Genomic DNA, 27937 nt, shown 5'->3' on the forward strand with positions numbered 1-27937 from the left:
TTAAGAGAGGTTTTCAAGGGCCAAGCAGAAGTTTTCCAGTTCCCCTTTTATCTGGTGGAGTGCCCTCTTGACTTTCTGTGGTGTGCTCAGGACCTCTATGCTGCTGGTGAAGGGGTCATAGTGCAGAGCAAAAGGCTTCCTGATCTTCCTGGCGTAGCTCCTGTGGGGAGACAGGACAGAGCTTCTGGTTCAAAAGGCATTTCCTTGGGTGCAAAACCTGCAGGACCTCCTTTCTCAGGGTGCACTCATGGCCTTACTGGGGAGCTGAGGCTGCTGTCACACCTCCTCAGCTCTGCCCTTCCCCTGAGCCTTGCCTGGTGCAGCACATCCTGCCCACGGCTGAGCCACTTGCAGCCCCAGAGATCTGCAGTGCCTGCGCTCAGCCTGGCTGGCTGGGTCCCGTCTGTGCTCTCACCGCTCTGCCTTCACACAATTCAGAGTTATTACAACCACAAGCTGAGGAATGCAGGAGCACAGCATGTCTGCTGCCTTCACTTCCAAGAAATAACCTGGAGCAGCTCTTTCTGTGTAATATTCTAAAAACCTGTTGATACTAGGCATCCTGGGCTATTTTTCTGTCTCTATTAAAAGAAAAAACATGATTGCTTGCCATTTTCTACAATATTTCCATTAAGTGCATGCTGGTAGGAACCCCCTGTACTGATGTTGCCTTATGTTTTCCGTGCTGACAGATTCTTGTGCTTTCAGTTATTTTGAGCAGCCTTGGCTGTGCAACTGTCTTGAAAAAAATGTATGAAAAAGCTCCATGCCTGAGAGTGGTGTATTCCTTGTCCTCGTACGTTCTTTGCAGGTTTGCCTGAGTCAAATGCTTTGCAAGTCCTCTCTCTTCTGCCAGTGAGTTCTCACCCACGTTTTTACACGTATTAAAAATTTAATGTGAACATTTAGATTTAAGATGACGAGCCTAATTAGCCATGGCTATAGCCCCAGCAGACAGCGCTTCTGGGGAAGAGGCGAGGAGAGTAAGGAAGAAGTCTGGCTCAGGCTCTCTTCCTCTAATAAATTCCTCATTTCAGCTCCTGCATGCTCCCCAGTAGCTCCACAACCAACATCCTGCCTCCAGCCAGAATTGGTCATGTTGTTCTAACTGTTGGAGATGAAGGCCAGAATTTAAACCCTGCTTACTTTAAAAAAAAAAAAAAAAAAAAAAAAAAAGAAAAAACCATCAAACATCCTTACTGCACAACATCTCACAGTTAAGGAAATGTGTTTAGAAACACCTCTAGCTAATTTGAAATAATGTTATTTAGGTTGCAGACAGCTACTTTGTAGAAATTAGATTGCCCATGAATGCTGGTTCTGGATTCTTGTGCAGATATAATCAGAGGAGAAAGGCAATCTTGTTTTTAAGCCCCCTGCTGATCCTTGTTAATTCCAGAGACTGCTATGAAATTTCCATGTGACCTTGGGTAAATCAGTTCTTCACAACCTCCTGTTTGTATGGACTAGCACATAGGGTGGGATTGCACTCTCACAGCTCAGTCACAGAATTTACTTCAGAAGGTGCTAAAATGAAGCATTGTTAAGATGAAGCCAGGGACAGGGCATAGACAAAAATTAATTCTGACTTTCTGTGAACTTTTTCTGAGATAAGCTTAACTTTGTAGTACAAAAGCTACTATGCAGATGCAGCTTAACTTTTATCTGTGTAGATAGGCTTAACTGTGGTACAAAAGCCACAATGCAGAAGCAGCGAGATAACCTCAAATACATTTATTTACAAACTATTGCAACAACTATGTCGGGCTAAGAACCAAGCCAGTGTGCACCCCTCAATGAAAACATCCACAAACAATTTACTTACTGAAGCTTGACCTTGGCATCTTCCAGGTTTTCTGCTATGAAATAGACAGGCTGGAAGGCTTGATCCTGATAGGGGTGAACTGCAGTCACTTCTGGATCAAAAGGCTTGTACTCTGGCTTGTTTGACAAAGCATACTTTGTAGCAGGAACAGCACCAGTTAGAGCAGGTGAACGAACAGAGAAAGAATTAGTCCCTTCTGGGCAGTAGAATTCTCATTGGGGAATGGTTAGGGGTAAGATAAAGTCCTGTTCTTTCCATATGTCAGAGCTGATTTTCATAATTTGTTAATAAACCAAATAATAAAGTTTTTTTAAGATAAAAGAAATAAATATTTCCTGTAATTCAGTGATGTACAAGTGGATAGCACAGCCATGTCCTCAGACAGGGAGGGGAAGGTCTATGCCACCCCCCCAAAATATAAATATCCAGGAGAAAAAAATATCATGCTGCTTTTTTTCAAATAGTATCACAGAAGTTTCACAGTCCTGTCTAGCATTATTTTAGAGTCCCCCAGCCCTTGTCACAAATTTTATCCTTCCTGCTGCAATGAAGATCAGAAGACAGAATGCTTCTGGTATTTTATGCACAGCTCCCAGGCCAGTATAGCAACCTAAAATCTTCCCTGAAATCCAATATATAAATAAACACTATACTGCATGTGCACATTTGTATTTTTGAAACCCTAGAGGTTCTTCTATATGTTTTTCCCCAGTTCTCTTACATTGCTGCCCCCTAGGCAAACATGAGGCTTATAGAAGCCACTTTGTCCACACTGCAGTCAAAGGTATATCCACATAGTTTGTTTACATATACAGGAAAAGCCTTTTAAACCAGCCACCAGTTTGGCATATACAGGAAAAGCCTTTTAAACCAGCCACCAGCTTGGCACTTACACAGAGTCCTGGGAAGCCAGCTCTGCTTAGGCTTAAAGTGAGTTCCCAAACACTTTGTCTGCCCCTGAAACCCAAGTGAGGTATGCTGAACCTAGCTCAGCCCCAGTCACATTTGAGCTGCATCACAGATGTGCCTGGTTGGGCCTTGAGCTGGCCAGACACTGGTGAAGTGTCCTGGGTACAAACCAAAAGGAGAAAGGAACTCATCCCATCTACGCTGAGATCTTTTTTCCACCTTCAGACTGGACAGTGGGCCCCATTCACCTAGGGACATTCTTTTAGTACCCACCCTTCTCTGAGATCTGTCTCTTTCCCTCTCTCTCTTCCCCAGTCTTCAGGAGACTCCCTTCTCCATTTCATAATCCGAATGTCAACTCTCAGGGTGCTGCTTGTAAATAACTGGTAAGAGTGGGTGATGCTGCTCAAGGCTTTCAGCTCAATCTGCGAGCTGGAAAAATTCAGACAGTACTCCTAAGCACATATTTAGACACTTCAATGAACTGGTGCAGAAATAAATACCAGGCTTAAAGAAAAAACAAACCCAAAAAACCAAACCCCCAAAACTCCCAAGAATATATAAAAGATGGTGTTTTTCTTGCTCTTCATTTGCAGTGTGTAATTGAAGAGTAAACCTTGGATAGCACTCATACAATCTAAGATGGTTGGTATACACAAACATGAGGCTGCTCTTAGAATCTTAGAAGCTCTGGGGAACTAATGGGAAAAGATTTCAGTAACTCAAAACCTGACAGGGGTCCCACTATACTGTCAGTGTTGAAGCAGAACTGAAATCCCATTGATTTCAGTGGAAGTTCAGCTTGAAACCGGATGGCCTTAAAGGCCTCTACAAGTTAAGTACTGGGTGTGCTGCAAGAAAAGCATATGTAGCACTGAGTGTTGCCAGAATTGTGGTATGAGCCATAAGATTTTACAGTATGTAGGACAGAGTCCAGCTGAGTGTTAACAGAAGAAGCATTTGGGATAATGTAGAACAGCTGACAGAATATAGTGAAATAAACAGTGCAATTCTGAGAGCTTTTGGGGAGGAATTCTTACAGTTCAGAGGAGGCAAGTTTGGCCAGCAGTCAGACACATTACAACTGCTCAGTTTAGACTTGGGGATGGTTATCCTTCTGATACCTAGCTGCTGTGACTAAATGCTTTGTTAGATAACAGGGATCCAACTGCAAGACTCATGCAGAGAGTGCCTAGCTCTTCCTCTCATCCTCTCCCTTACCCCTGAATTATGCCCTGACTTTGGGCAGGATCAACTCATGCACAGAAAATATCTACCTGAAGCTGACTTCAAACTGGTAGGAGTGGGTGCTGTGGAGAAAAGGGAAATGTTTTAGAGATTTCATAGTCAGGATGTGGTTCCCTTGGTTACAGTCGCACACCCACGGTCACTCTGTCCAGGCTGCAGCTCAGGGATGTTCCCAGGCTTCTTGCTGATCCTAAGATCTCATATGACACAAGCTGGATGACTGCTGCTTTCCTTCTTCCACTGGTTAGCTGTTATCTTCTTGTAGCCAGCCATCTAACCTTAACTCATGCCCTTATTCCCTCCTTGGTGACTGAATCCCTCTGCTGCCCCTGCCCTAAAAGTCTTCAGGTCCAAGGAAAGCCCTCCCATGCCCAGGCTGCTGCAGGGTGCCTCCTCCAACACACGACCTGCAGCCAGATTCCTACAGGATTTGCTATGTTCACTGCCAACAAAGTGCCAAAACTTCACTGCCTGTGCCAAATATGTTGATCAGCTAAAAGATAGGGAATCAAGTCTGGGACCTCCATGCAGAAGTCTGTGTCTGGTCCCACTGAGAAGACTGGCAGATAATTATTAGGTCGGAAAATTGCTTTCTGCCGAGCAGCAACAAAACTTATCTAGAGCAATAAACTCAAGTCTATCAGGAGCCTCACTATCTTCCAATCTTCAACTTCTCTGACAGATGTGTCTAGACACTGCTTTAATTCTAAAAACAAAATCCTTTCTATGAAGCAGGCACTGCACTGCACATTTTCTCTCTTCAGCTGGTACAGGTTTGCAGTTTGCTAACAGGTGCTCAGGCACTGGACCTCACCACTTTACCCACACTGCCAGCGCCTACACTGAAGTTGGAATCAGGCAGACTAGAATAAATAAATTGAAATATTTCTGTATTTTGGTTTGGTTCTAAACATAAATCAATGAGATTAAATCAATCAGCTAAAGAAGGAAACTTCAGCACTTAAATTCATGCACATAATGAAATTTGCATACAACAAATTTCAGGAGCTCAAGGTGATTTGCACAGAACCATAAGCCATTGTCCCAGAAGATGCACAGTGAGGAACTTGCAGAGCTCACAAAGGGATTCTGCAGGGTGCATAGCAGAGCTGCTGGTTAACTGCTTGCCCATCTTCTGATTTGGGTGTTATACACAAGATGAACATGCTGAAAGGGATTCATTACCTGTTGAATATAGATGCTATCACTCCTGCATGTATTTTTACTGATATGATGGATGAACACAGAGGTAGACCCAGCTTTATCAAAAGTTTATCCAGTAGCTTTATCCAGCAATGACCAGTGATTAGTGACAAAAACCTGCCATTTATCAGCTCAGGAACAGTTAGGACTTCCCTCCCAGCCTCAGAGGTAGGGTAGGGAGCTTGAGATTGCACTATTTTGTTCTATATAGCACAGCTTTGTGCACAAGCAGTCCTTGCCTATGGTTTTAACCAGAAGCAGAAGAGCTTGTTGGTGCCTGAGGAGGAAAAGGGTGGAAATAGAGAGGAGAGAGCAAAAGTTTGCTAAGCTTGACTCCAGACACCAAAAGTGAGCGTTTCTGATGAGATTTTTTTACCTTCATTTGAGTAAAGCTTAAACAGAAAAAGGAAGTGACCACATCAGATGGATTTTGTCATGCATATTGCTATGAAAGCTGCATAAATATTAGCAATATGATTACCTCTGCCCCTTAGTATCCTGTTTAACATGTAAATGAACTTGATTTAGAGCCATAAAGTATTAAGCCAGGCAGAGTAGAATAAATATGCCTTGAATTGAGCTTTGATTGGACATTTCTGGTTTTACCAGGTAAATGAAAGCAAGCTTATGTTTCCTGTTTGTTTTCAGTGAATATAAGAAGTACTGAAGGATTCCCAGATAAACAGTAGCTTCAGCAGCACATAGTGTGAAGCTGATGAGCAATCAGGCCAAGATCAGGCTGCTATGCAGAAAGGAAGTCATGTTTATTCCTCTAGAGGGCTAATGGACATGCAGATCTTTCAGCTTATCAAGAGAGAAAGTTCTCCACAGAGTTACCTCACAAACATCTCCAAATTGCAAGTGCTGTGAAGAAAAACAATGCTAAACTCAGCAAGTGGTAAAAGTGAAGGCTGATGTCTGGGAAGGTTCCCCTTTCCCCGTGGTAATTTCAGCTGCCCTTCTGTTGGGACTACTACTTGAAATGCCTTGAGAGACATCAAAATGTTGTTTTTCCCTCCTGTCAATTGACTGGGAATTGAGCTGACCTGTACACAATTGGGAGAGTTTTGTAAAATGTTTATTGTCATGACAACCCAACTATCTCCAGTTCAGGGAGTCCAAGCTATGCTAATGCAGCCACAATTCCATGTGAATGTATCATGCATCTGGCTGTTAGGCTGCTGAGTTTATGTGTTAAGCTTAAAATATATCTCCCATGAAAAAGCAAAAAGGTTCCTGGTTTATAAAAATGCTTGAAAAGAGTGGTATTTATTTTCCTTTGGCTCTTACCAATTTAAAAAATATCATCCAGTATCTGCACAGCTTGAAGCATTTGAGCCCTGTTGATACCAGTTTAGGGCTTCTGCAATTAAAAAGTGATCACCTGCATCAGTGCTCTTCAAAATTGAGGAGAAATTAATATCTCTCCTATCAGCTGTTTGATCAAAGGAGGGAAACCCACTTTCTGTAAAAGTGTACAAGCCCTCTTTCTACAGCAAATCTACCTACACAAGGCAGTACAAAACCTGTGCTTGCAGAGTTTGATCTGTGTAAAACTAGAGCTGACATCAGTTTTGAAATGTATTTAGGAACGAAAAATGCTAAAGCAATTTCCTTTTATCAGTGTCCATGCTATTTCCTGTTTCTTTGTACTTGATTTGGTCCAGTCAATCGGTGCCTTTCTGGTTCATATGTGTGTGAATGGCAATGGCATGGAAAAAATAGCCAAGCTCATAATAGGCATAATATTGCCCTCTAGTGAGTAATTCAGAAAGGAACCTGAGTTTTGTGTCAAAGTCAGCTGCATCACTACTGCCAGAAGCAGGAAGAAACAAATCTAATATTTTATGGGATGGTTGCTTTCATTGCATTTCATCTTTTTCGATTAAAGACTAAATCGAGAGATAATCTTAGGTACAATACCACAGCAGCATTTCCCCTGTGCAGAAGCTTCTGTGAAGGAAGAATTATTTCTTTGCAAAAGAAAAATCTGAATTTTAAATCTTACTGATTTTTTGTAGAAAAACATAGTTTGCTTTTACCAGAGTTCAGGAAAGTGGATTATAGAAACATACATACCATCAGCTCCCCATAAGATGAAAGCAGTCCTGCCCCGTAAGCTTTGATCAATCCATTTTGCTTGCAGAGGCCAAACTCCACAGTGAACCAGTAAAGCTGGGAATAAGAACAACTTGTGAAAAAGAATCTGAAAAGGCAGGAATTTTTAAGGTTCTCATGTTTCCTTTAATTTTCTTTTATCCTCATTTCTTAATACCGTTGTGTCTTCAAGTGTTATAGTTGCATATTTTAAGAAAATGCTTTTTTTCCCTCAGCACATAACACACACTAAATGTAACATGTAATTTTTTTAAACTTGTTGTCCCACTTAGAAAAAAAAATGAATGATAATACATGGGTAAATAAAGTAATATCCTTTTCTTCCTTTGGAAGATGTTACTAATTACCCTGCATCCTCTTAGCCCAGAGCCTCACTGTAGTCAGTGGAAGCTGTCAGATTTCCACCACAGTGCCCAGAAGGACAGGAAGAGCCTGACAGAGGGTTCAGCACCTTTGCAAAGGTACTTGTAAGGAGAGTCTCCCTCCTCCTTTGTCGGTGTGATCTCATTCAGAAGAATTGAAGAATGCCTTTTTCCTTTTGTGCCAGTTATATCTTAGTCATGCTCCAGCAGAAAACAAAGATACATTCCTCAGGACTCTTCTTGTGATAAAAGCATCCTTAGGACCATACTTCCCTTACCTGCTGGACAACAGTGGGATGAAAGCAACTCTTGGCTCTGATAAACTTTTAGTGCTTCCCTTATTATAAACTCTGAGGAAAATGACAGTGGAGGACAAAGTCCTGGACACAGCCTGATGCCCTGAGAAGCTGGATAGGCATTGTGCAAAGGGAAAACGTGGAAAATCAGGCACTTCAAGAATATGGCTTTGTCTCACAACTCTCCAAGGTTCCTTTAGAGACAGAACACTTTTCTGCCTCACACACAGGGATAGACCTTGGCTTCATAGGTATGGCATTCTCAGGACCCTGCTTAAAGAACCACAGACAATTGGTAAAACTGTGTAAAGCTCTATATTATTCTATTTTGCTTTTCAAACATTGTGTCTCTTTATCTCACCCTCCCGTACACACCTTTTCATTTTGATACTCATCAAAAACTAACTCTAGTTTTAGCCTTCAAATTTATCACTGAAGAAAAAACATGTCAGGATCTTTCCTTTTGCAGGATCCTGAGTTGCTTTATTCACTGAGTTCAGTGAATAATTACATGCTTATATTCTGTTAATAATCTTGACTCTTATTATTTCACAAAAGTCTTTTTAGCATCTCTTCATTTTGCAGGAGGCTTTTTTGACTGCAAAATGAGACATGGGAGGAGGAGGAATTCTATCTGGTGTTCCTTAAGATAATCCTGTATTTGGATTTTGGATAGTGAGGTTCTTTCAAGCTCCCATTGTTTTAAGACAGTTTAAAAATGTATTAGTGGCACTCTGGATGACAAGGACACTGGCAGTTTCTCATCTCTGGTGCATGGATCCACCTGCTTGGAGAAGTCACTGAATGAAATAATGGTATTTCAAAACTTGTCTTACAGATGTTTTAGACCATAACAACAATTTTGAGATTCTTTAAAGAAACTTCTAAGCTAGTTACCAAAATTCCCTTTATGAAGAACAGGGAATGACAGGGACTTTGAGAGATAATCTTAGAATTCATGTTAGATTTCATGTCAGGATAATGCATACACTTCAGGTTCTCCTCTATCTTCCCTTTTTAGAAAAGGAACACAAAGATTAAGCCTAAATTAGGTAAATAAATTTTAAACATTTGACTATTGGGATGTTAATCCAGAACAGGTTTACTGTATTCTCCCAGACCCTGAACTGCAGGGAGCCCTTTAAGAAGGTGCCCTTATTCTACCTCTCCAAACCCTAGATGATGCTAAGAAAGTTTCAGCCATGAGACCCTTTATTCTTCTGATCTTGACCCTATCTCTGATCAGGAAGAGGTGTTTGCAGAGGAATGCTTGATAAACCACAGGCCTTAATCCAATCTCACCAGCTCCTGGGGAATGATGCAAAATGCCTCTCTGGCATTTTGGGAATTTTTTAACTCTAGCAAAGGCATGGATATCAATCTCACTCTAGCCTCTCTAGACCCAGGTAGTGGAAGAGGAAATGTGGGCTGTCATTGTCTCCTCACATCACCAGTCCAGGACTTGGATGAAATCACAAAGGATTCAGCACTTGTAGCCATCTTCAAAAATAATGGTGGTTTTACCTGGTCCTAACCCAAGGACAGATATGTGCAGGTGGATTTTAGGTGAGCCACCACCTCCTTCCTGAGTGGGACTGTGGACTGGGTAAGGAACTTCAGGAGTGACATTCTCCTCTCATTCACTGCCTGTACTAAATATCTCACACAGCTCAGTGAGGGCAAGGCTTCTCTCCTCTGAAAAAATCATCAAGACTGGTAAATGCTGCCATTATCAGAAAAAAAAATCACCTGGCCTCCAGACAACTTTCAGAACAAGTTAAGATGGCAGTAAGGGGCTGTACAAATAGTTTTGACTCTTGTAGAGAGCCTAGTGACTCAGAACTGAATGGCAGTACCTGCTCCCAAATTGCTTTTAAGTGCTCACCTCTTTGGTGAGGTCGATGAATGTGGGGTGAACGAAATTGTGATGGTTCTCTGCACCTCGTGTAGGAGAAAATACAGGTATCACACTGGGTATCCAATGTTTTAGGGAGTCTGGAATATGAGTTGGGACCATCCTGTGTCTGAAATCGTAAAAACTTAGCTTAAGAAATATATTCTTATCAAATCAGTAAGTGTTAGCATTTCCTCAGGTGGAATCACACCATTCTGGTCTCCCCCAGAGGGATTCCTGTCCCTGCTCCAGCACCTTCCTAACCTGTGGAGGAGAGGAGACACTCCTGCTGATGCTCCCATTTCTGTAGTCAATCTGAGTCACAAAAAGCCTTCCCTGCACAGCAAGAGATATGCAGTGAATCGTTTGGGGTTTGCCTCTGATATTAAACTGCCATCTGTACTTACTGTGGCCAGTTTCTCAATCTCCTCTTCAGATGATCCAAGAGAAGCCAGTCCAATATCCTAAAGCAAGTAAGCAAGAAGACAGTGTTACACTAGTGTGATTATTCAGCCCAAGGGAGAGAAAGAGGGGAAGGGGGAGGTCCACATCATTTCTAGCATGAATAGCATGAACTATTCATTGTTTTTGTCACCCAAAATGACCTTCCATGGCTTCCAGGATGCCTACCTCTCCCTGGCCCCCAGCTACACACCACTGGGAGCCACATTAGATGAGTGATTAATCCTCAGTGTTCTCTGTGTAAAATTAACCATCTCTTGTCTTAATGCTAGACTATCTACACCAGGCAGAAATTTAGAGGGAGGCATGAGAAGGAAGGAGAGCAAAGGTGGGTTTGATCTTTGCCATTACCTCTCTGTCCCTCAGTCTTTCTGACAGCTCTTATGAGCAGGCCAGATCTGTGCAGGGATGATTCTGTTTACTTTCATCTGTGCTCCCTGTGAAATGTTATTCTCACAATAGGAAACTGTAGATGTCTCTTTTTTTGCTATCCCAGGAGCCATATCATGCAACAAACAAACAAAATAAGGGTATTTTCACCATTCATTGTCTCATATTGAATGGAGCAAAAAAGAATTTTCATGGGGTGAATTTTGACTGTGAAAATACTTTGTGGGGGCAAAAGAGTGAAATGTGAAAATTCGCTGAATGTGATCTCATGTTGTATAGCCTGTGCTATTGATAGGAAAAGAAGAAAATGGAAAGATTTGAAATTGCTGAAGTCTTTTATTTTTAATGTCTCTGAAGTTCCAGTATTGAGCTGAACTGAATAGGTTTCTTCCAGAATAAATTATAGATGACTAGGATGCTTAAAGGACTACTCTTTTGATTCTGTTAATAACCAATATTTATGATCAAAATGGCAACTGGCATGTATTTAAGTTGATACAACTGGAAACCACATCATATGAAGCGAACTGATTTACTTTTAAAAATATTTCTTCAGGGACCTAGGTTATGCCAGGACCTACATCATGTTACCCCTCTGATCTTATCCCCACTGATTGATAAGCTTGGATAATGAGATGTCTTCTTCCCTCTGCAATGGTTTTGAGGAACACTCAAAGTTCTGAAGTCTTTAATTATGAGGGGTCATTGAGTTCAGTTGGGTCTGACACTGGCTGCTTGTACCAAATAGCCCCTTATTGTACAAAGAAGCTCTGTTTGCTTTTTGGAGCCTCCTCACCACTGTGAGCAATGCTGTGAGAATCTGGTGAGCTGTAAAGGGAAAAACAACTCTGATGAATGACATGGTGACGGACACAATTAAAGCCTCTTGTGGGACAAGAGTGTACATCCAGAGACAGAACCAGCTTGGAGGCTCGGCTGTGGAGGTTCGTGTGGTGGAGGACAGGAAGCCAGGTCAGCAGAGCTCAGCCTGCAGCCCCACAGAGACATCCTTCTCCAGACTGACACATCCCTCCCACAGAGAAGCCCCACAAGCTCTGCCTGCCCTTCCTTTCACACTGTGTCTGTAAGGAGCACTGCTACCACTCCCTTGGAGGAAACATCTCCCAGGTGGCTGCCAGCCCACCACGCCTGGAGGTCAGGACTCAGGCACAACCCACTCTTAAAACTGCATTGCACGGGGAGCTGCAGGTATTTAAGGCACTCTGCCCTGCTGTCCAGAGCAGCTGGTTAAAGGGTCAGCAGGAAATGTTCTTACCTGTGAGAACTGGGCAAACTCCTTGTCAGCCAGCATGGGAACATGACCCAACAACTCATGGCAGCAGTCTCTGGAAAGTAAGTGGCCTTCTTGTGTATTAAAGGCTTCCTTTCCTGCCCTTCATGAGCTCCCTGTGAAGGACTTTAGCCAACAGAGCCCAAAGGGAGCTGGTGTGAGCGCTGCTCACCTGGCCTGGCTCTGCAAGGACCAGAGCATTCCCTCCTGCCACAGCTTCCCCCTGCCCCCTTGTCTCCTTGGGATGGCGTGGGCACCAACCTCCTGTGTCACAACATCTTTGAAAGGTCCCTGTTTTGTCCCAGCATACAACAAAAGCGTCTGTGTGAACTGGTAATTTCTCATGAAATGTAATTGCTGCTGTCTGGCCAGCACTTACTGGGAGAGTTTCACAGCAGGAAATCAAACCCCAGCAGATGGTAACTGAAGGCAGGATGAAAAGATTAAACCAGATATTCTTTAGTCTTTTCCTTCCCCAGACAACTTTGCAAAAGAGACAGAGAACCACACCCTCTCATGCATGACTTCCCCCTCTAACTCTCCAGCTACCAGTTTCTCAAATTATTTTATTCTGTAGACTACCGGATGGAACTCCAGAGCCAGTCCCAAGAGAATGATCCCCAACACATTCAGAAGGATGGAATTATGTCAGGGCATCAAACTTACGGTTCTGGGGAATGCATAGGAGAGGAGAAATGCCTTGTGTACTGTGTGCACTGAAAGACACGAAACGCCAGGCTGGCAAGGAAGTCACGAGCGGACAGCTGTCCTGCAGCTGGTCTCAGCTGGAAACCTGTTCTCTCTGCAAAGGGAAGGGACACCAAATTCAGCTGTTTCTAGGGTTAACCACACAGTAGGTTTGCTTTATCAAGGATCCTTCCCGCTCTGTTGGAACAGTTCCCTCCACCAAGCACAGCAGGCACACCTTGGCTTGTCATGATTGCTGTGCCCCTGTGCTGGTACAGGACCAGTTCCTGCAGCGTGGGATCACCCACCCACCCACCCACCCACCCACCCTGTGTGCAGTACTGCCCACCCCAGGGCACATTTTTGCACACACACACACAATTCTCTACGTTCCACACGACAGGGGTGCATCTGAGGTCACACATGGTCCTTGCAATCAAGTAGGGAACAGAACCTGCATGGGATCTGCTGGAACCCTGGATGCTGAGAATTTTAAACTTCCTGTGCTGAAAGGCACAGAGCCACAAGAGAGCACTGCATTTGACCTGGGGCTGTGGAAAAGACTTCCAAAATTGGTTAATGGCACTGGGATGACGGATGTGTAGCTGGTTAGAAGTGTGTTATATCACAGGGTGGAAAACTTAGAGTTTAGGGTTTTAGAATATAGAAATAAATATGAAGCAAGATGGAGGGTGTAGGACAGAGGAAAGTTGTTCTTCACCTTCTTCTTCCTTCTTTTTCACGGATCTGGGTGATTTTCTCTAATCAGATGAAAGATGCCCGCATTGCGAGTTTTGGGTGATCATAATTAGGTTAGAAGCATAAATAATATAGATGTCAATGGTTTATTGGGTAATTAGGACTTAAACAGCCTTGAACAGACACCATTTTAGGGCACTTTCTCAACATGTGAGGGAGAACTCACACCTTGTGAGTTTGTAATAGATGAGGATAATAAACCTCAGAGTGAGACTTCAAAAACATTTCCTGAGTATTATCCCCCCTGCCCTTGGAACAAGAAAGAACCTGAAATTCCAACACTAGTGTTTTTTCTTTTTTGTCTTTCTTGGCTTTTTTTTACCATTATGTTTGTCTAGAACCCACTGCACAGCCTCCCAGGGATGTGACCATAGGTGTTTTGCTTTGCACATGTCCACAGAACAGGACACAGAGGGATGCAACACTTTTGCACTGTGATTTCATCTTGTACATCCAGTGTTACCCCAGAGCACCCTGCATTACTTTGAAAGGACTGTGAGAGATACCCAAAAAAACAACCAGTCTGGTGGCCAATAGAACACACACTCTGCATTTCCATGGGAAACATGCTGGTGGTCTGCAAAGCTAAGAAAATTGAAAATCACCGCTTTCAAAGTGAGCCAGTGATAATCTTTTTGAAGTCCTGTATTCAAAATCTGTGTTTCATTCTCAGCTCCCGTAAATGACATCTCGTCTTCTTTAAAGCATAAAGCTGCATTTTAAAAAAATCAGAAATGACTTTATTCTCAATTCTTCTTCCATATTCTATTGTGTCATGAAGCCTATAACCTTTTTTTTTTTCTCCTTTTTAAAACAAACAAAAAAATCCCACCCAGAAACTAAGCCATTTACAAGATTTGCTTTGGTTTGTTTTTTCATGCTTCTTCCAGAATTTCTTGTCTTACTCTGTCAGGCTATTAGTACTTCTCCCATTACAAAACAAAACAAAACAAAACACCCAGAGAAAGAAAAAAAGGGAAAAAAAATTCAAAGAAGTGACAAAATATATGAAGAAACAGAGGAAAGAGAGGACAGCAATAAGTGCTTCTTCCTGACATTGTGGTGGACTAGGTAGTGGGCATTTGCCACAGATATCTTCTATTGCTCCACTCAGTTCAAAGGTAATTAATACAGAACTGCCTCAAAAATGAACAATTTTAAAAAAACAAAACCCTGTGGAGATTATGTATCTACCTGAGTCTATTTGCTGGTCCAATCCAGAGGAATGTGAAAATTTCAGAATCTGGTAATCTTTGGGCTGAATTCAGAGTGAAAATTACATTAGCTGAAAAGTATATTATATGAAAACCAATACCTTAGTAACTCAATTTTGGAAAGACTATGAAGGAGTCTAGGGAAATTTATATAGCTTTAGCATCCATGTTGGAGGAGAAGGAGGGAAAATGAAAATTACAGCTTGTGTTCCCTGAGATGTCCTTTTAAATAGAGGCCAGTGAATCAGACAGTTTGCTGATGGAACAGACTTGGCCAGTTGCCTTGAAAAGCCCTAGGAAAAAGTTATCTGCTGAAGGTAATATCTGCAAAACCTGAACTCCTAGTTCATGGCTGCACAATTAAACCAGCAATCAGTAGAGAATTGGGGGTGGGGCTGGTTGGACCTGCTGCCCAAAGATCTGGGAAATCAAAGTGCATTGCAGAGAAGGTCTTGAGCAGTTGACCTAAAGTGATCTGCAAGGCTTAATTCTTGGCCTAAAAACTGGTGTATACAGGCAGCCTGTGCATTGCAGTCTGAGCTTGCTTGAGTTCACTGGCTGTAATTTCTTCCAGCTGTGGAGCACAATGACTGCCTAAATCCAAACATCTTTCCTAGAAAGAAAGATGTGCCTAGGTTCATCCAGTTAACCCTTTAGGAAAAGGCTTGCCATGGGTAAGCGATCACCCTGTTGACTGCTTAATTCCCTTTAAGTAATTGTGAAATATTTATGAAGTACAGTTCATTTCTCTTCAAGCCAGCCTCACTAATGGGTAATAACAGACAGATCTCATACCAAATCAAAAGGAATTGCTTTCTTATGTTCACAGATACTGCTAAGTTAAAGAGAAGATGGAAGTTTATCTGGCTGTGTGGGCTGGTTTTTACATGATGACTTTCTTTCCAGGTTATTCCCCTCTCTCTGTCTCTCTCTGCCTCCCATTTATTAGTTTCAAAGCTGCACAAGGGGAGGTTCAGAATGGACATTCAGAGGCTTTTCTATTCTGAGAGGGTGGTCAAACACTGGAACAGGCTCCCTAGAGAACTGCTCACTGCCCCAAGCCTGACAGCATTGAAGAGGAGTTTGGTCAATAACAATATGCTTTAACTTTTGGTCAGATTTTAAACCTTGCAGATGCTTCTGACTCAGACTGAGTTTGGGCCTTGCAATAATGTCAATTTTCATGCTATTCCAAAAAGTATTCTGCATAGTGAAATGACCTTGTTAGAGGAAAGAGAGCCAAGATATCCATTCAAAGCCTCACATAACACCACTAAAATAATTTCCTCACTCTTAATTGTGTCTAGCTGTTTACACAGCTCTTCTGAAAAAAATTTATTTCATTCATGCATAACCTGTAGGCTAAAGTAATCCAATTTTAATCTACAGTTTAATGAGGGTAGGACCAGTGGTCTCAAGAACTATGAACAGTTCTGCATTTTCCTTAGCTGTCCATTTCAGCATGGAATAAAATACCCCTGGAATGCCTGATACTCATTCCTAGGTAGTTCATACAATTAACTTATTGTATTATGTTTATAGTAAATGAGTTGAAACTCACTGAGAACATCTTTCCAAACATTACTGGCAGGTTTTTCAGAGTTGCTGTTTAGTTTGTTTTGTTTATGACACAGAGAATATTTAGAACCAGAGCCTGTAAAGGAAGTGAGCAGACTCCAGGATATCAAATCCTGTCAACTAACATGAGCAATGCAAATAGGATTATGGCAGCATAGTCTCACACTATCCTAAATTCTCCCACTTTGAAATCACCTGATACACTTGAAGGATATGAATATCTGTGATAATCAAGTCAGAATCACAATTCCTGGAGCTCCCTGCTGTCAGCTATTGTGTAAATTAAATGAGATCAACTACTTCAAGAGAAAAAAATATTTATCAGCCCAGTTATTATAAGAGGGAAGCAAGATGTGTACTTGAATAGAAGTGAGAATGCATGAGAAAATAATAATGCCTACACAGAATAATTCCTACAGCTGGCTGCAAGGGTGTTCATGGAAGATGCTTTTCACATGGCAACCCTCCCTTCCCTCACACTAAATGTGCAATAAAAACCTTGTCATCAAACAGCTTAATCTTCATGAGAAATGCCAAAGTCTGAGAAAACTCTTCAGATGCAGAAAGCTTATTGAAGCTCACTGGTGTCCCCTACTCTCATATGGAGCAGGTCACTTGATTTCCTGAGTATTGTATTTAAGTACAATTTATTTAAAGTTAAGCCATGTTTTTTATTGTATTACATCATGGTGATAAGCTGTCCTCTCTCTGTCACATCATTTCACTGAGGAGGAGGCTTTAAAGATCACCTTTCTTTAGCAATTCTTGATAATCAGGTGGTTTACACAAAGCACCTGGCCTTGGGAATCCAACCCAATCCTGACTCTCCTGCTCCTTGCTAGTCAGCCTGGCAAGCTTGTGTGTCCTTTTCCCAAGGTGATCTCTTCGTGCCTTTATGGGGCAGCACCACAGCCTTTGTGCCCTCCTGTCAGCCCCATGGCAGCCACCAAAAAGTTCAGTGTGACAAGTGGTGCTACAGAGACAGAAGGAAGCAGAGTTCTTTCAAAGCAGTTGCTGATTGACTAGCAGGATCTGCTGGAAATCATCTTCTCCAGCACACATCCCCATCCTGCCTGGTGGATCAGGAAAAAAGCCTGCTTGAGAGGTATGTACCTGTGCTTGTGTTTGGGTCTAACTATCAGCATGGCTATAGGAGCAGAAAACAGAGCCAAAATCACAAAAAGGCAGTGTGGGAGTCACACTGAGCAGTGTCTGCTGTGACTGTAGTGCTGCTAGTCCAGGGATTAGCTGGGCAGTGCCACACCAGCTGCTGCCACTCACAGAACACACACAAACTTCCAGCTGGGTCCCTCCATGTGCCTGGAATGAGCGCCCTGCGCTAGAGCTCATCAGCTCTGCCCACCAGCTTGTTTCCTAGGAAATGGTTTGTGGTGCACAAATATGTGCAGGGAACCCTAGAATAAACCATGGTTTATAATGGCTGACCTTTTAAAAATCTGGAGACATCCTGAAGCTGAGGGATGTGATCTTCTCTGTAGCCACAGTGCTTCTCCAGCTGCTGGAAAGCATCCAGGTACTGGGCACAGGCGTGAGTGGGGTAAAGGCTCCTCAGCTTCCTGTAGACTTCTCTCCTGAAAATCAAACACTGGACAGAGTGAGACACCTCAATAAAGCAGCACTTACCTGTGCCATCCACAGACCCACAGAGAGGTGTAAAGCCCCAGCAGGGGGGTCATGGTCTAAAAATCTGAGCTCGGGACATCTTGTGCTTGAAAGCTGGTCCTGGTTGGATGCAGCAAACCTAAAGGGCTATTTGTTTCACTTTTCCTTCAAAAGGCATCTTTTAATATTACAGAACTCTAGTAATGATGCAGAAGTGTTTCTTGATGAGGCACCTTCTTGCTGAGTGTGTTGGAAGCCCCAGGGAAATCCCAGGAAGAGAGCTGAATCTGGGATACTCTGTCGCTCAGTTTAGGATAGGAATGGATCAGGCATTCCCCTCCTTTCTGTGTTTGGGTACAACTTGAAATGCTGGTCCCTCCTTTTCCACCCTGAAGCCTAGCCTAGATTTCCTCTTAAAAGCCTCTGGGAAAAGCACCTTTTCTGATATTGAAGGGTAATATCTGCACAGGTGAAGAGGTTTGTATTTTTGCAGTTCAAAGTGCCTGGCACAGGCTGTGTATTTGAAAGATATGCCAGCTTCTTGAAGCATTTATCCCACTATACTAAAAGAGACCAGCTGAAAATAATATATGTAACCTGATTTGGGCACAAGCTTTAAGCTTCTCACAAACTGATGGTACTTGGATTTAGAGTTGTGCTTTGGAATATATTTAGCTGTTGCAAAATAAGCAAGTAGTAATAGGATGGCAAAGAACCTTATAGAAATGGTTATTTTTGTTCAGACATGGCCCTAGGGTCTCAACAGCTTTATAAACATTGTTTTATGAAAATTGAGATCATTCTTGGAAATGCTGGGTACGGGAAATGACCTTTTGTTGGTTTTGTAATTTTTTTCTAACCATTATTATTATTATTATTATTATTATTATTATTATTCTCCTTTTTGTGATGCTATTGTTGCTATGGAGGTGATAGCCAGTCTTACACAGTGTGGGAGTAATAATGAACCAGAATGAAGTGGGGGAGGAAAACCTTAGAGGAAAAAAAGTTAAAAGAACAGAGGGAAACGGTGGCTGCTGTCACTATTGCAAAAGCCGCAGGAGATTGGGCCATTTCCATGGAGGAATTAGGAAAAAATGAGGAGGACTAGAGTTCAAGTGTTGCCCTGGCTTATTTCCTCATAGAATACTACTGACTTCAGTGGGGCTGTGTGGGATTTGGAGCAGTGCAGGGTTCATGCCCAGACTGGAGTCTAGAGAGAGCAGCCTTGTTTACACTTGTGCACATATGGTCTCTTTTATCAAAGTGTCATTCTGCTCTGTGTCCAAACATTGGCTACCACAGAAATGCAGGCAGTCCCAGGGACCAGTGATGAATTACCCAAAGCTAAGTACTCCTCTAAGACCATAATCCAAGTAAACTCTCCAAAGTTAAGAGAGGAGCAGGTATGAAAGGACTGCTGGAAGCAAACTTTATGAAACACTCTAGGAAGGAGCATCCTGACAAAAGATGCAGCCAGATGCTTGAAAGAGTAAAGATAACAACCTAATTTTACATAAATTTCCTTATTTTTCAGGGAAAAAAAAAAGTGGCACTATTCAGCTTCATTATACAAATGTGACAGGTGCATCCCCATAATTTTCTCCTGAATTCTCCATTTTTCTTACACAGCTTTTACCCATATGGCATCTCTGACTGCTTAGTTTCAGGGCCTTCCAAGAAGTTGCTTTGAAAACAAAAGCCCAGATCATCTGTACCCTCTGTTTTCTGAAAGTCGTATTTCTTCGCTGGCTTGGTTTTCATTTTCATAACCACGTTGCTACAAACTGAAGGCATCCAGCAACTCCTCAGAGTGACACCGAGGGAATTTAGTTTGTGCTACAAATTTCCCCTGCAATTGCACAGCTCAATTAAGCTGTGCTGTAATGCAGCTGACCTCAGGGCACAGCCTCAGGGGGCTGTGATAACAATTGGGAAGGCTAATTTTGGAAACAGCTTTACATAACAAGACAACCTGGGTTGCTGGGGTTGGCTGTTTAAGGAAATGGGCAGATACTCCTTTAAAAGTCTATTCTGTCACCACAATGGGTCTAATTCGAGGTGGAGAAGAGCTGGAATGACGAAGGTTGGCAATAAAAGAGAAAAACAGGAAAGAACACAAAATTAAATTTTCTTAAATGCGACATTCCCACACGCCATCCCATGCCAAGGTTGTTGGCTGGTGGTAGTAATCATGAGCATGACACTGACCATCAATCTTTGAGTATTGAAAGATGCTATAAAAACCTATTTGAGCCTAATAAAAGCATGTCCTCCTGGATGAGCTAGGTGCAAGGTTTTTATGTGGTTATGGCTTTCTGTGGCAAAGTAGATTTTACTTAAAATAAATTATTGAAAGAGGTGGGATGCCAGAGAGGTTCTGGCATGAGACATCTAGCTCTATGGATTTAAGTCCTGGCACTGGAATAAACTTTGCATGTGATTTAGGGCAAATCACTTAAGTTCTAGGGTTTTCAGTTGCACAGTTGGAAAATGTGATCTTCATTCTTCCTTTCACCCACCTCTAGTCCTTCTTTCCATTTACATTTCTGAACAAGGACTCTCTCTTATGAGGCACCTTGCACAATCCCAGGACTCTGCTCTTACTTGAGACTTTTGGACATGTCAATGCTTTGCAGTATCACACAAATGTGGAATTACTGCTGCTTACTGATGTATCTTAGAGTTAGTGGCAGCAAGTGGAAACAGAGGGATTTGAAATAAGAGCTGTGCTCCCTTTCAAATCTGCCACATATTTCACTTTATGTTTAAAAAAATGCTTTTAATTTAATATTTTGGTTAATTCATTGCTTATGTTTTGGGCACTTTTTTTTTTTTTTTTTTTTTGAGTGGCAGACCTTCAGGAGAAGCAAAGCCCCAGTGAGGAAATGCTGCACCCTTGTAACAGTAACCTTCTATAATTTCATATGATATTTATATGTTATCTAAGGCCCTTTCACAGTGTAAATAATGTGTATTAGAAAGGTATTTCCTCTACCTTCAGTTTGGAAAATGATACATATTCATGTTAAAAGCAACGAGTACTTGAAGGAGAACAATCAAGGCTCCTCTGTCCTGTGAATATTGAATTAGCCATGTCTTCTGAGTGAATTTCTGTCCTGTGAGTGGGCATTGTCTCCTGATAACAAGTTTGAAAATGTGATATTTCTACCAGCACCATAGCTATGGTGAATTAGAGGTCTGTCAGAAGAAGTTACTCTATAGGGCCCAGATGTTTTCTGGCTTCTGAAATCCTGATGGGATCTGCAGGCAGGGAGATAGTCAGGAAAATGCCTCTTGCTCTAGAATATTTAAGATCAGCTCTGAGAATGGCTTTCTGCAAAACAAATGACCAAAAGCTGACATTTAACCAAAGAGTAAAATGTGGGGTGGATGAAGAACATTTTAAGAAGGTTTTAGCTGTGTCACATTGCCAGTCTTTCTGGGACTGCTGTGGAATGGCCCAGCAGCTGGAGCACAAGTTCCAAACTCACCAAGTTGCTGTTTCCTGTGCTGTGTACTCAATGTGAGGTAAAGGGTCTCCTCTGTAATGAAGAGCAGAAATATGACACAGACCTTAAGATTTCAAGTTCAGTTTCCAAGCTTTTTTTTTTTTTTTTTGCCTGCACCATGAATTTTTGCCATAATGAAAACAGAAACAGCCAAATAGTAAATAATGAACCATCTATTGGTCTTGGTCAGCTCTAATGTGGGTGTTCTCTCTTCTGTTACAATGTGTGGAGGAAACAGAGGCATATGTGAGAAAGGGAGCTGTGTTCTTGTTCACCTGTGGAATTAGAGACCTCCAGGCTTGCCATCACCTCTGCTGAAGGCAATCTAGCAAGCAAAACACATTGTGTGCCTGGAGGGGCCCTCCCTGGAGGATGTGATCAGCTCAGCACCATCACAGAGAGGCTTTCAGGAACCCATGAGCAGAGAGCTGCTCACCCCCTGTGTGGTTAGCACTGATTCTCTGACGGGTGGTCCTTTCTCCTCTTCCTCACTGTTGCTTCTTCTGCAGCTCTGAGTTAGTTCAGTGCTGCTTTTGGGCTGCTCTAACACTTGATGGAAGAGAGAAAACTGTATTCAGAAGTCTCACAGGACTTCACCAGTTCTTGAGGCTGATAATCCATAACCAATTGTACCTATACCTTTGATTAACCTTATCAGAAAGCAGTGTAGCTCTGGTGAAGCTCTACACATAAAGGCAGAAACATTTTCTGTCACTTACATGAGAACTGAGAGCTTTTCATGTTTTTAGGTAGTTAGTGTGCATAGACAGAGACATTTAACAAAACAAATGAAAAAATAGTAAATCACTTTCCACCATCAAAAATATGTTCATAAATATTGTTCCTCAAATTTCCTCGAAAAACATTAGCCTCAGCTCAGGACCAAGTCCTAAAAGGAACTTGAAAATTGCAATAAAGGGTCATATTGCAATCACTTCTGCTAAAACAAAATCCAGCACTGGATTGGGATATGTGAATGCAATCTTAAGGTTTTTGTCTCAAAATGTATTTGCTGTGTCAACACAAAAGTCTATTCCATATGGAGTGAAAGCTTTGGTGACAGAATTTTGCTGTCTCAAAAGTGACCCAGTGATACATGGACAAAATATGACATTTCTGCCATGTCCTGGGCATGCAGTCTGACAGTGTGGCCACTGCACTTTCCCTCAGCAGCTTTGTACTCACGCTCTGTAGTTAAAGGCCAGGTCAGCAAAGAATGCCCTCCGCCTGCTGTACTCCAGGTCAGAGTATCCCTGGCATAGAAAAGAAGTAGGAAAAAAAGTTTTGCATTATGAGAGATCTGTGGGCATTAGAAGAAATCATCAGAACCACCACTGGATCTGTGGGAAGTGCAGGCTCCCCACCCAGTTCTCACTGCCCATTTATTACTATGTTGTGATAAAGACAGACTCAGCGGTATCTGTTTAAAGGGGAAGTTCTCCTGCTGAATACCAGCATTTTCTTTCTGCTCCTTCTGTCTTTACAAGAATTAAAACTTCAAGCAGTCTTTGCCAGATATTGAATTCAGACATGGAATTACATTCCTTTTAATTTTACATCATCCACACTAGGAATTAAAACTTAAATCTGGGACTGTGTGCTAATATAACTCATAAAACAGCGTTGATCAGCATCACTGTACAAATATTTATTATTCTAAAACATTCAGCATTTACTGGAACCACTTTGTGCACTGCAAGCCAAATTTGTCCCTTAGGTTTATTCACATAAATTTTAGTGTAGCAATAATACCAGTAACCCTGCAGTTAGTGAGTGTTGTATGCATGAACCTGAGGAAAGGGCTGGGTCCTGAGAGCACGTTTATTTCGTCACGTATTGTGGATAATATGTTCATTCAGGTGCTTGTCAGTGGTTGTGACAGGCAAAACACACAAAGAGCTGTTGGGCCAGACTCACACAGATGCTGTGACATCCCAGCTTTGTCCCTGTGTCCCTGTGCCCACCCTCTGGGCAGCTGGAGCCTCCCTGGGGCACCTGCAGCCAGTGACAGGGCAGCCCAGAAATTGGTGTCACAGTGATGTCAGTTGGATTGTTTTGGCCGGTCCAGAACAAACTGAAGGCGTGGAGAGAAACAACCCAAACTGTCCATTTGCTAGGAAATGTGCAGGCAAAATCTTTGCTGAGCTCCCTGTACATCAGCTTCTTTTGTGCTTTCCTCCAGCCTTTCCATTTTTGAGCCCTGGTAAGTCAGCCCACACCGTGCTCTCTCCTGCCACAGACAAGTGATGTTCGGTGCCTGAGGTAACTTGCTTTCAACTTGTTAGGTATTTCTAAATGGCACTACATTCTGCAATTGAGATTTATCCCCACTCAGTACTTTAATAACTGAGCACCACTGCTGCCTTCTCTCAACTCTTCAGTGCTCACACCTTCTATTTGGCAAAGGGTGAGGGGAGCTTAGTCCAGTTCAAAGAATTCCCTATGTGTGTCATTTATCTAATGAGAAACAGCCTAAGGATTAGCTCAAGAAAATTACAAACACTTGGACTGTTTGTACCAGAAAGAAATAAGGAAGAATGAAAGATGTCCTGGGTAAGGAGAGCGTGAAGCTCTCCTAGAGCATTGTAGTGAATAAGTGATTCTCAAAAATAGAAGATAGACTTATAGACTGGGAAAGGTCCATTTCATATTACACAGGACTGAACACAGCTCACAGCAAAACCTGCTGCAGGTTAATGAAAGGGACTAAACAGAATTCAGACATGTAGAGAAGGGAATGACAAAAAACTCCCTTGTAGATTCTGTTGACACACATCCACATCTTCACTACATTTCTCAGTGCAAAGTATCTCTTCTCTTCGTCCTTTCCATGGATTGCTTCCATGTGACGCTTGACAGAATAAAATGCTTCTGTGACCTGACTTGTCAAGTGACAAAACAACTTTTTGGGGTCCCTTTTGTGTCTGTGCCTAACTCACATCTCATCTGCACTAAAGCTGGGAAAATTTCATGAGAAATAAGTGTTAGATTGTTTGTTTGTTTGTTCTCAGTACTTTGTTTTACTATCATCACTAGAGCTAAAACACTTCTTCTTAAAGTGTTTTAGAGTCCACTAGAGCAGGACCCTACAGTGCATTTTTCTTTCCCTCTCCTAGAGTTTGTGCCTAGGGCATGAATCAGAGGGCACACATAAAGCTGCTACAGCAAAACCCTTTTTGTGGTCCATTCCTGCAGGGACACATGCAGACCCTAATTCCACTGAAGATGAGCTTTTATCTGCCCCTGTGGTTTTTTTTTTTCTCTTCTTTCTGTATTTCTTTACTCCTGAAGTTTCCTTTATAACAATCTCCCTACAGAAAGTTTCTCTTTTAAAGATGAAATCACAGTGATGTTAAACTTACAGGGTGACCATGGTCCAAACTGGGGTCATATTTAGTGATCAGATGGTGACACTTGTCCAGATCTTGGATTTTTCTGGGGAACCAGGGCACTGGAGAGAGAGCAGAAAGAGTTAAATGAGAGAGAATTAAATGAATTTTAGAGTGAAAATAAAAGCTGTGCTGAAGATTACAAACTTTCTTTTCATCATTATCTAAGAATTTTCATGTCTACATGTTACCATAATTGTCATACATCTCAGTAGTTGACTTACTTCCTGACCAAACTGTCAGATTGGATGAAAAATTATCTGAAATTAACTTGCTGTGATCATCTCTTTTATTATTAATTAGTAGAAACAGTTTTTAAAGGCAAAAATATTTTTTAGATCAAATGTGATTTTTGTTTTACACAGAACAAATTTATCTCTACATTCTGGATTTAAGAATATATTTTGATCTTGTCTAAAAAGCAGTCTTCCATTTTCATACCTTTAAAAGTTAGGCAATATTTTAAAAGAAAACATGATATTTATAAAATTTCTAGAAACCAAAGAGGTGAAGAAGAATCTTCAAGTTTTTTCCTTCTGGCTCATTATTTTTTCCAGCAACATTATTCTTTAGCTATATTTCCAAAAAGCTTCCCTCTCATGAAGTGGGAAGGTTTTCCAGAGACTAAAATGAAAATAAAATGTGGTAATTTTATTTTAAATGCCAGCATTTTTGAGAAATTAATTTAAAAAAAGAATTGCTGGAAAAACACAAAGTTGATATTGCTTTCTGAGGTCAGACTGATGCTGCAATCAGACTTTCTGTGTTACAACTCAGAAAGGTCTATTTGGGGTCACCTTAGTCTCATACTGGACCAGACTTCAAACATATCTCTAGTGAATGGTAAATTTAACTTTCGCTGTGTTATCTTAGATCCAAGCACATCAAATTTATAGAAGTACAAATCTAAAAATACCCACAGATGTTGGGGAAATTGTGTAATTTTCATGCATTACAACCAATTCTGTGATAAGTAGGAAGAAATACCAGTCTGACAGATGCCTTATGTGCACCCAGAACTTTTTTCTGAGCCTCTGTCTCTGGCTGTACCGGTGGTTCTGCATGCCAGGCACCTTTCCTGCCATCTATTTCCATATCCCCATACACATCTCACCTGCTCCCTACAGGAAAAAATAAACACACCCTCTTTTAACAGTGCCTAGTTTTTATTGTAGTTCTGAGTCCTGGCACATCTGAAACCTCTCAAATCCCAAGGAAATCCTAAAGAAGATCTTCTCCAGCTCCAAAACCCTCTTTGGCTTTCCAGTTTCCCTGATATCACAGTGGTGCCCTCTTCGTATGCCCACAGATCTGAGAGCAGCTTGATGAGGGCTGCCTCTCATGTTAGCCTGACAGAGAATTTCAAACAACACCCAGAGGTGCCCAAACAGGACTGTGAAAGTTAAAAGTGCTCTGGGAATATCTGTCTGGCCTTGTCAAGAGAGGGGAACCCCACAGCAATTCTGTACTCAGAGAACTCAGCCTGTGAGCTGGACCCTCAGCCTTCTCATCTGTCATCCTCAGGATTGTTGTAAAGGTCTCTAACAGCTGTATTCACCCATTCCTGCCTGCAAACAGGAAAAATACCCACCTGCCTCTCTGTTTGTCTAGAAGGGATCAGTTCTCTGCACAGCTTTCAGCACAAAATCTTCCTGTCATTGAGGAGTTTCTGGTTTCTCCTCAGCTTTTTGCTCTGCTGTTCTATCCTTCCCATCTCCCTCTTGGCTGGAACATTTCTCACCTCAGTTCCACTGGCTATGATGAAGTGCCTCTCTTTCTGCACCAATGGCAATGGAAAGCAGCCATGCAGAGACAAATAATGAATGCACACTCCCTGGCTTTCCAGACAAATTGAATTACTATTACGAAGCTGAAGCTAAAACTAAAAAAGTTACTCCAAAAGAACTGCACTAAGAGATGCATACGTTTCTTACCTTTATCTTCTCTGCTGGTTTTCACATCCTTTGCTACTCTCTTTAAGGAGGTGACAAGGATACCAACATCAGCACTGTGAACTTCACATTCCACAAAAATGTCAAGATCATCCACAGAGTTCTTGGGCTTTTTGGCTTGACGGGTTTCAAAGTGATGGATTTGAGTTTCAAACATCTGCAAGAGCCAAGTGTTCATATGATGAAGCTTCTCCAAAGACTGAAAATCCAGGTAAGTCTAGATACATTTCTACAATGTCTTTAAAAGGTGACTAAAAGAGGTAATTATTAGAAGTATGTGTTAAGCAATGAAGCCCAATAACATCAGGTTTGCAAAGAGCTAAAATACAGACAGAGCTAGAGATTAACACTATAGTGTTGGGGAGAGAAAGTAGGAGATGAAAGATGAGACACTGTTGACTGCAGAATTTCATATGTGCAGAAATAGCAAATGAGTGGCTGGGTAACCTAAAACCCTGCCAGAATGAAAGCAGATCTATTGATGTATAATAGCACCATAATCATTAAATAATTGTGAGAAATAAGTAACAAGCACAATACTTTTCTTTAGAGTTATTCATTTTCCCAGATAAGAGTGAGCACCTGGTAGGGGTACTTCAAGTGTCCAGACTACATAATGCCTGTGTGGTTCACAGCTCTTATAGTCTTTATATCCCCTGCCAAATATGCAGGGAAAATTCACTGGCTTCTAACATCCCCCAGTCTGAGGGCTTGAAATGCCGACCACCACAACTGCTAGAAAGAAACAACTGATTGGTATCTGCTCTAAACAGCCCTTGCATGAAATGGTGATTCTCTTAAAACCTGTGCCCAGATGCTCCCCCCCTTTCCCTTTCACCATGAGACCAGCCCACCTCTCTAAGCAGCTGGAGCAAAACCAGGCAGGGGAAAAGGGGAAGGCAGCACGAGGGGTCAGTCAGGGAGCAGGAGAAGGGTGAGAGGGGGACAGGTGCAGACTGTGAGACATGGAGGCAGTAGAGACAGAAGAGAGGGCTCAGCAAAGGAAGGGGATTTTGAGGTCTGTACCTCAAAGACTTTGGCTGCCTTAGAGAGCTCACTCTTCCTCACGTTGCAGAGCGTGAGGGTCAGGATGAGAGGTGCTCTGTCATCCTCCCTGTTGGAGTCCAGGCTGCCTTGGCTGTTCAATGACTGGATGGCACACATCTCCTTCTCCCTGTTGGCCTCTTCTTTTGGGCCTGACATGCCCACCAAATCAGTCTTCATT

At 42.1% G+C, this 27937-nt stretch overlaps 1 protein-coding gene across 1 annotated transcript; it reads right to left on the bottom strand.

Moving 5' to 3' along the window:
- LOC311153534 (tyrosine 3-monooxygenase-like) lies at window positions 1-27936 on the bottom strand (the record flags this gene model as incomplete). The annotated part of the gene is made up of 12 exons (XM_084205465.1): window positions 1-160; window positions 1826-1959; window positions 7265-7360; window positions 10263-10319; window positions 11984-12053; window positions 12665-12800; window positions 17683-17828; window positions 21354-21404; window positions 22557-22624; window positions 24734-24822; window positions 26695-26869; window positions 27739-27936. 12 exons carry the CDS (start codon window positions 27934-27936, stop codon window positions 1-3), a joined length of 1380 nt encoding a protein of 459 aa, XP_084061591.1.
- Between the last annotated feature and the right edge of the window lies 1 nt (window position 27937).

The sequence above is a fragment of the Fringilla coelebs genome (assembly GCF_963513975.1).
Source record: "Fringilla coelebs genome assembly, chromosome: 5".
NCBI lineage: Eukaryota > Metazoa > Chordata > Aves > Passeriformes > Fringillidae > Fringilla > Fringilla coelebs.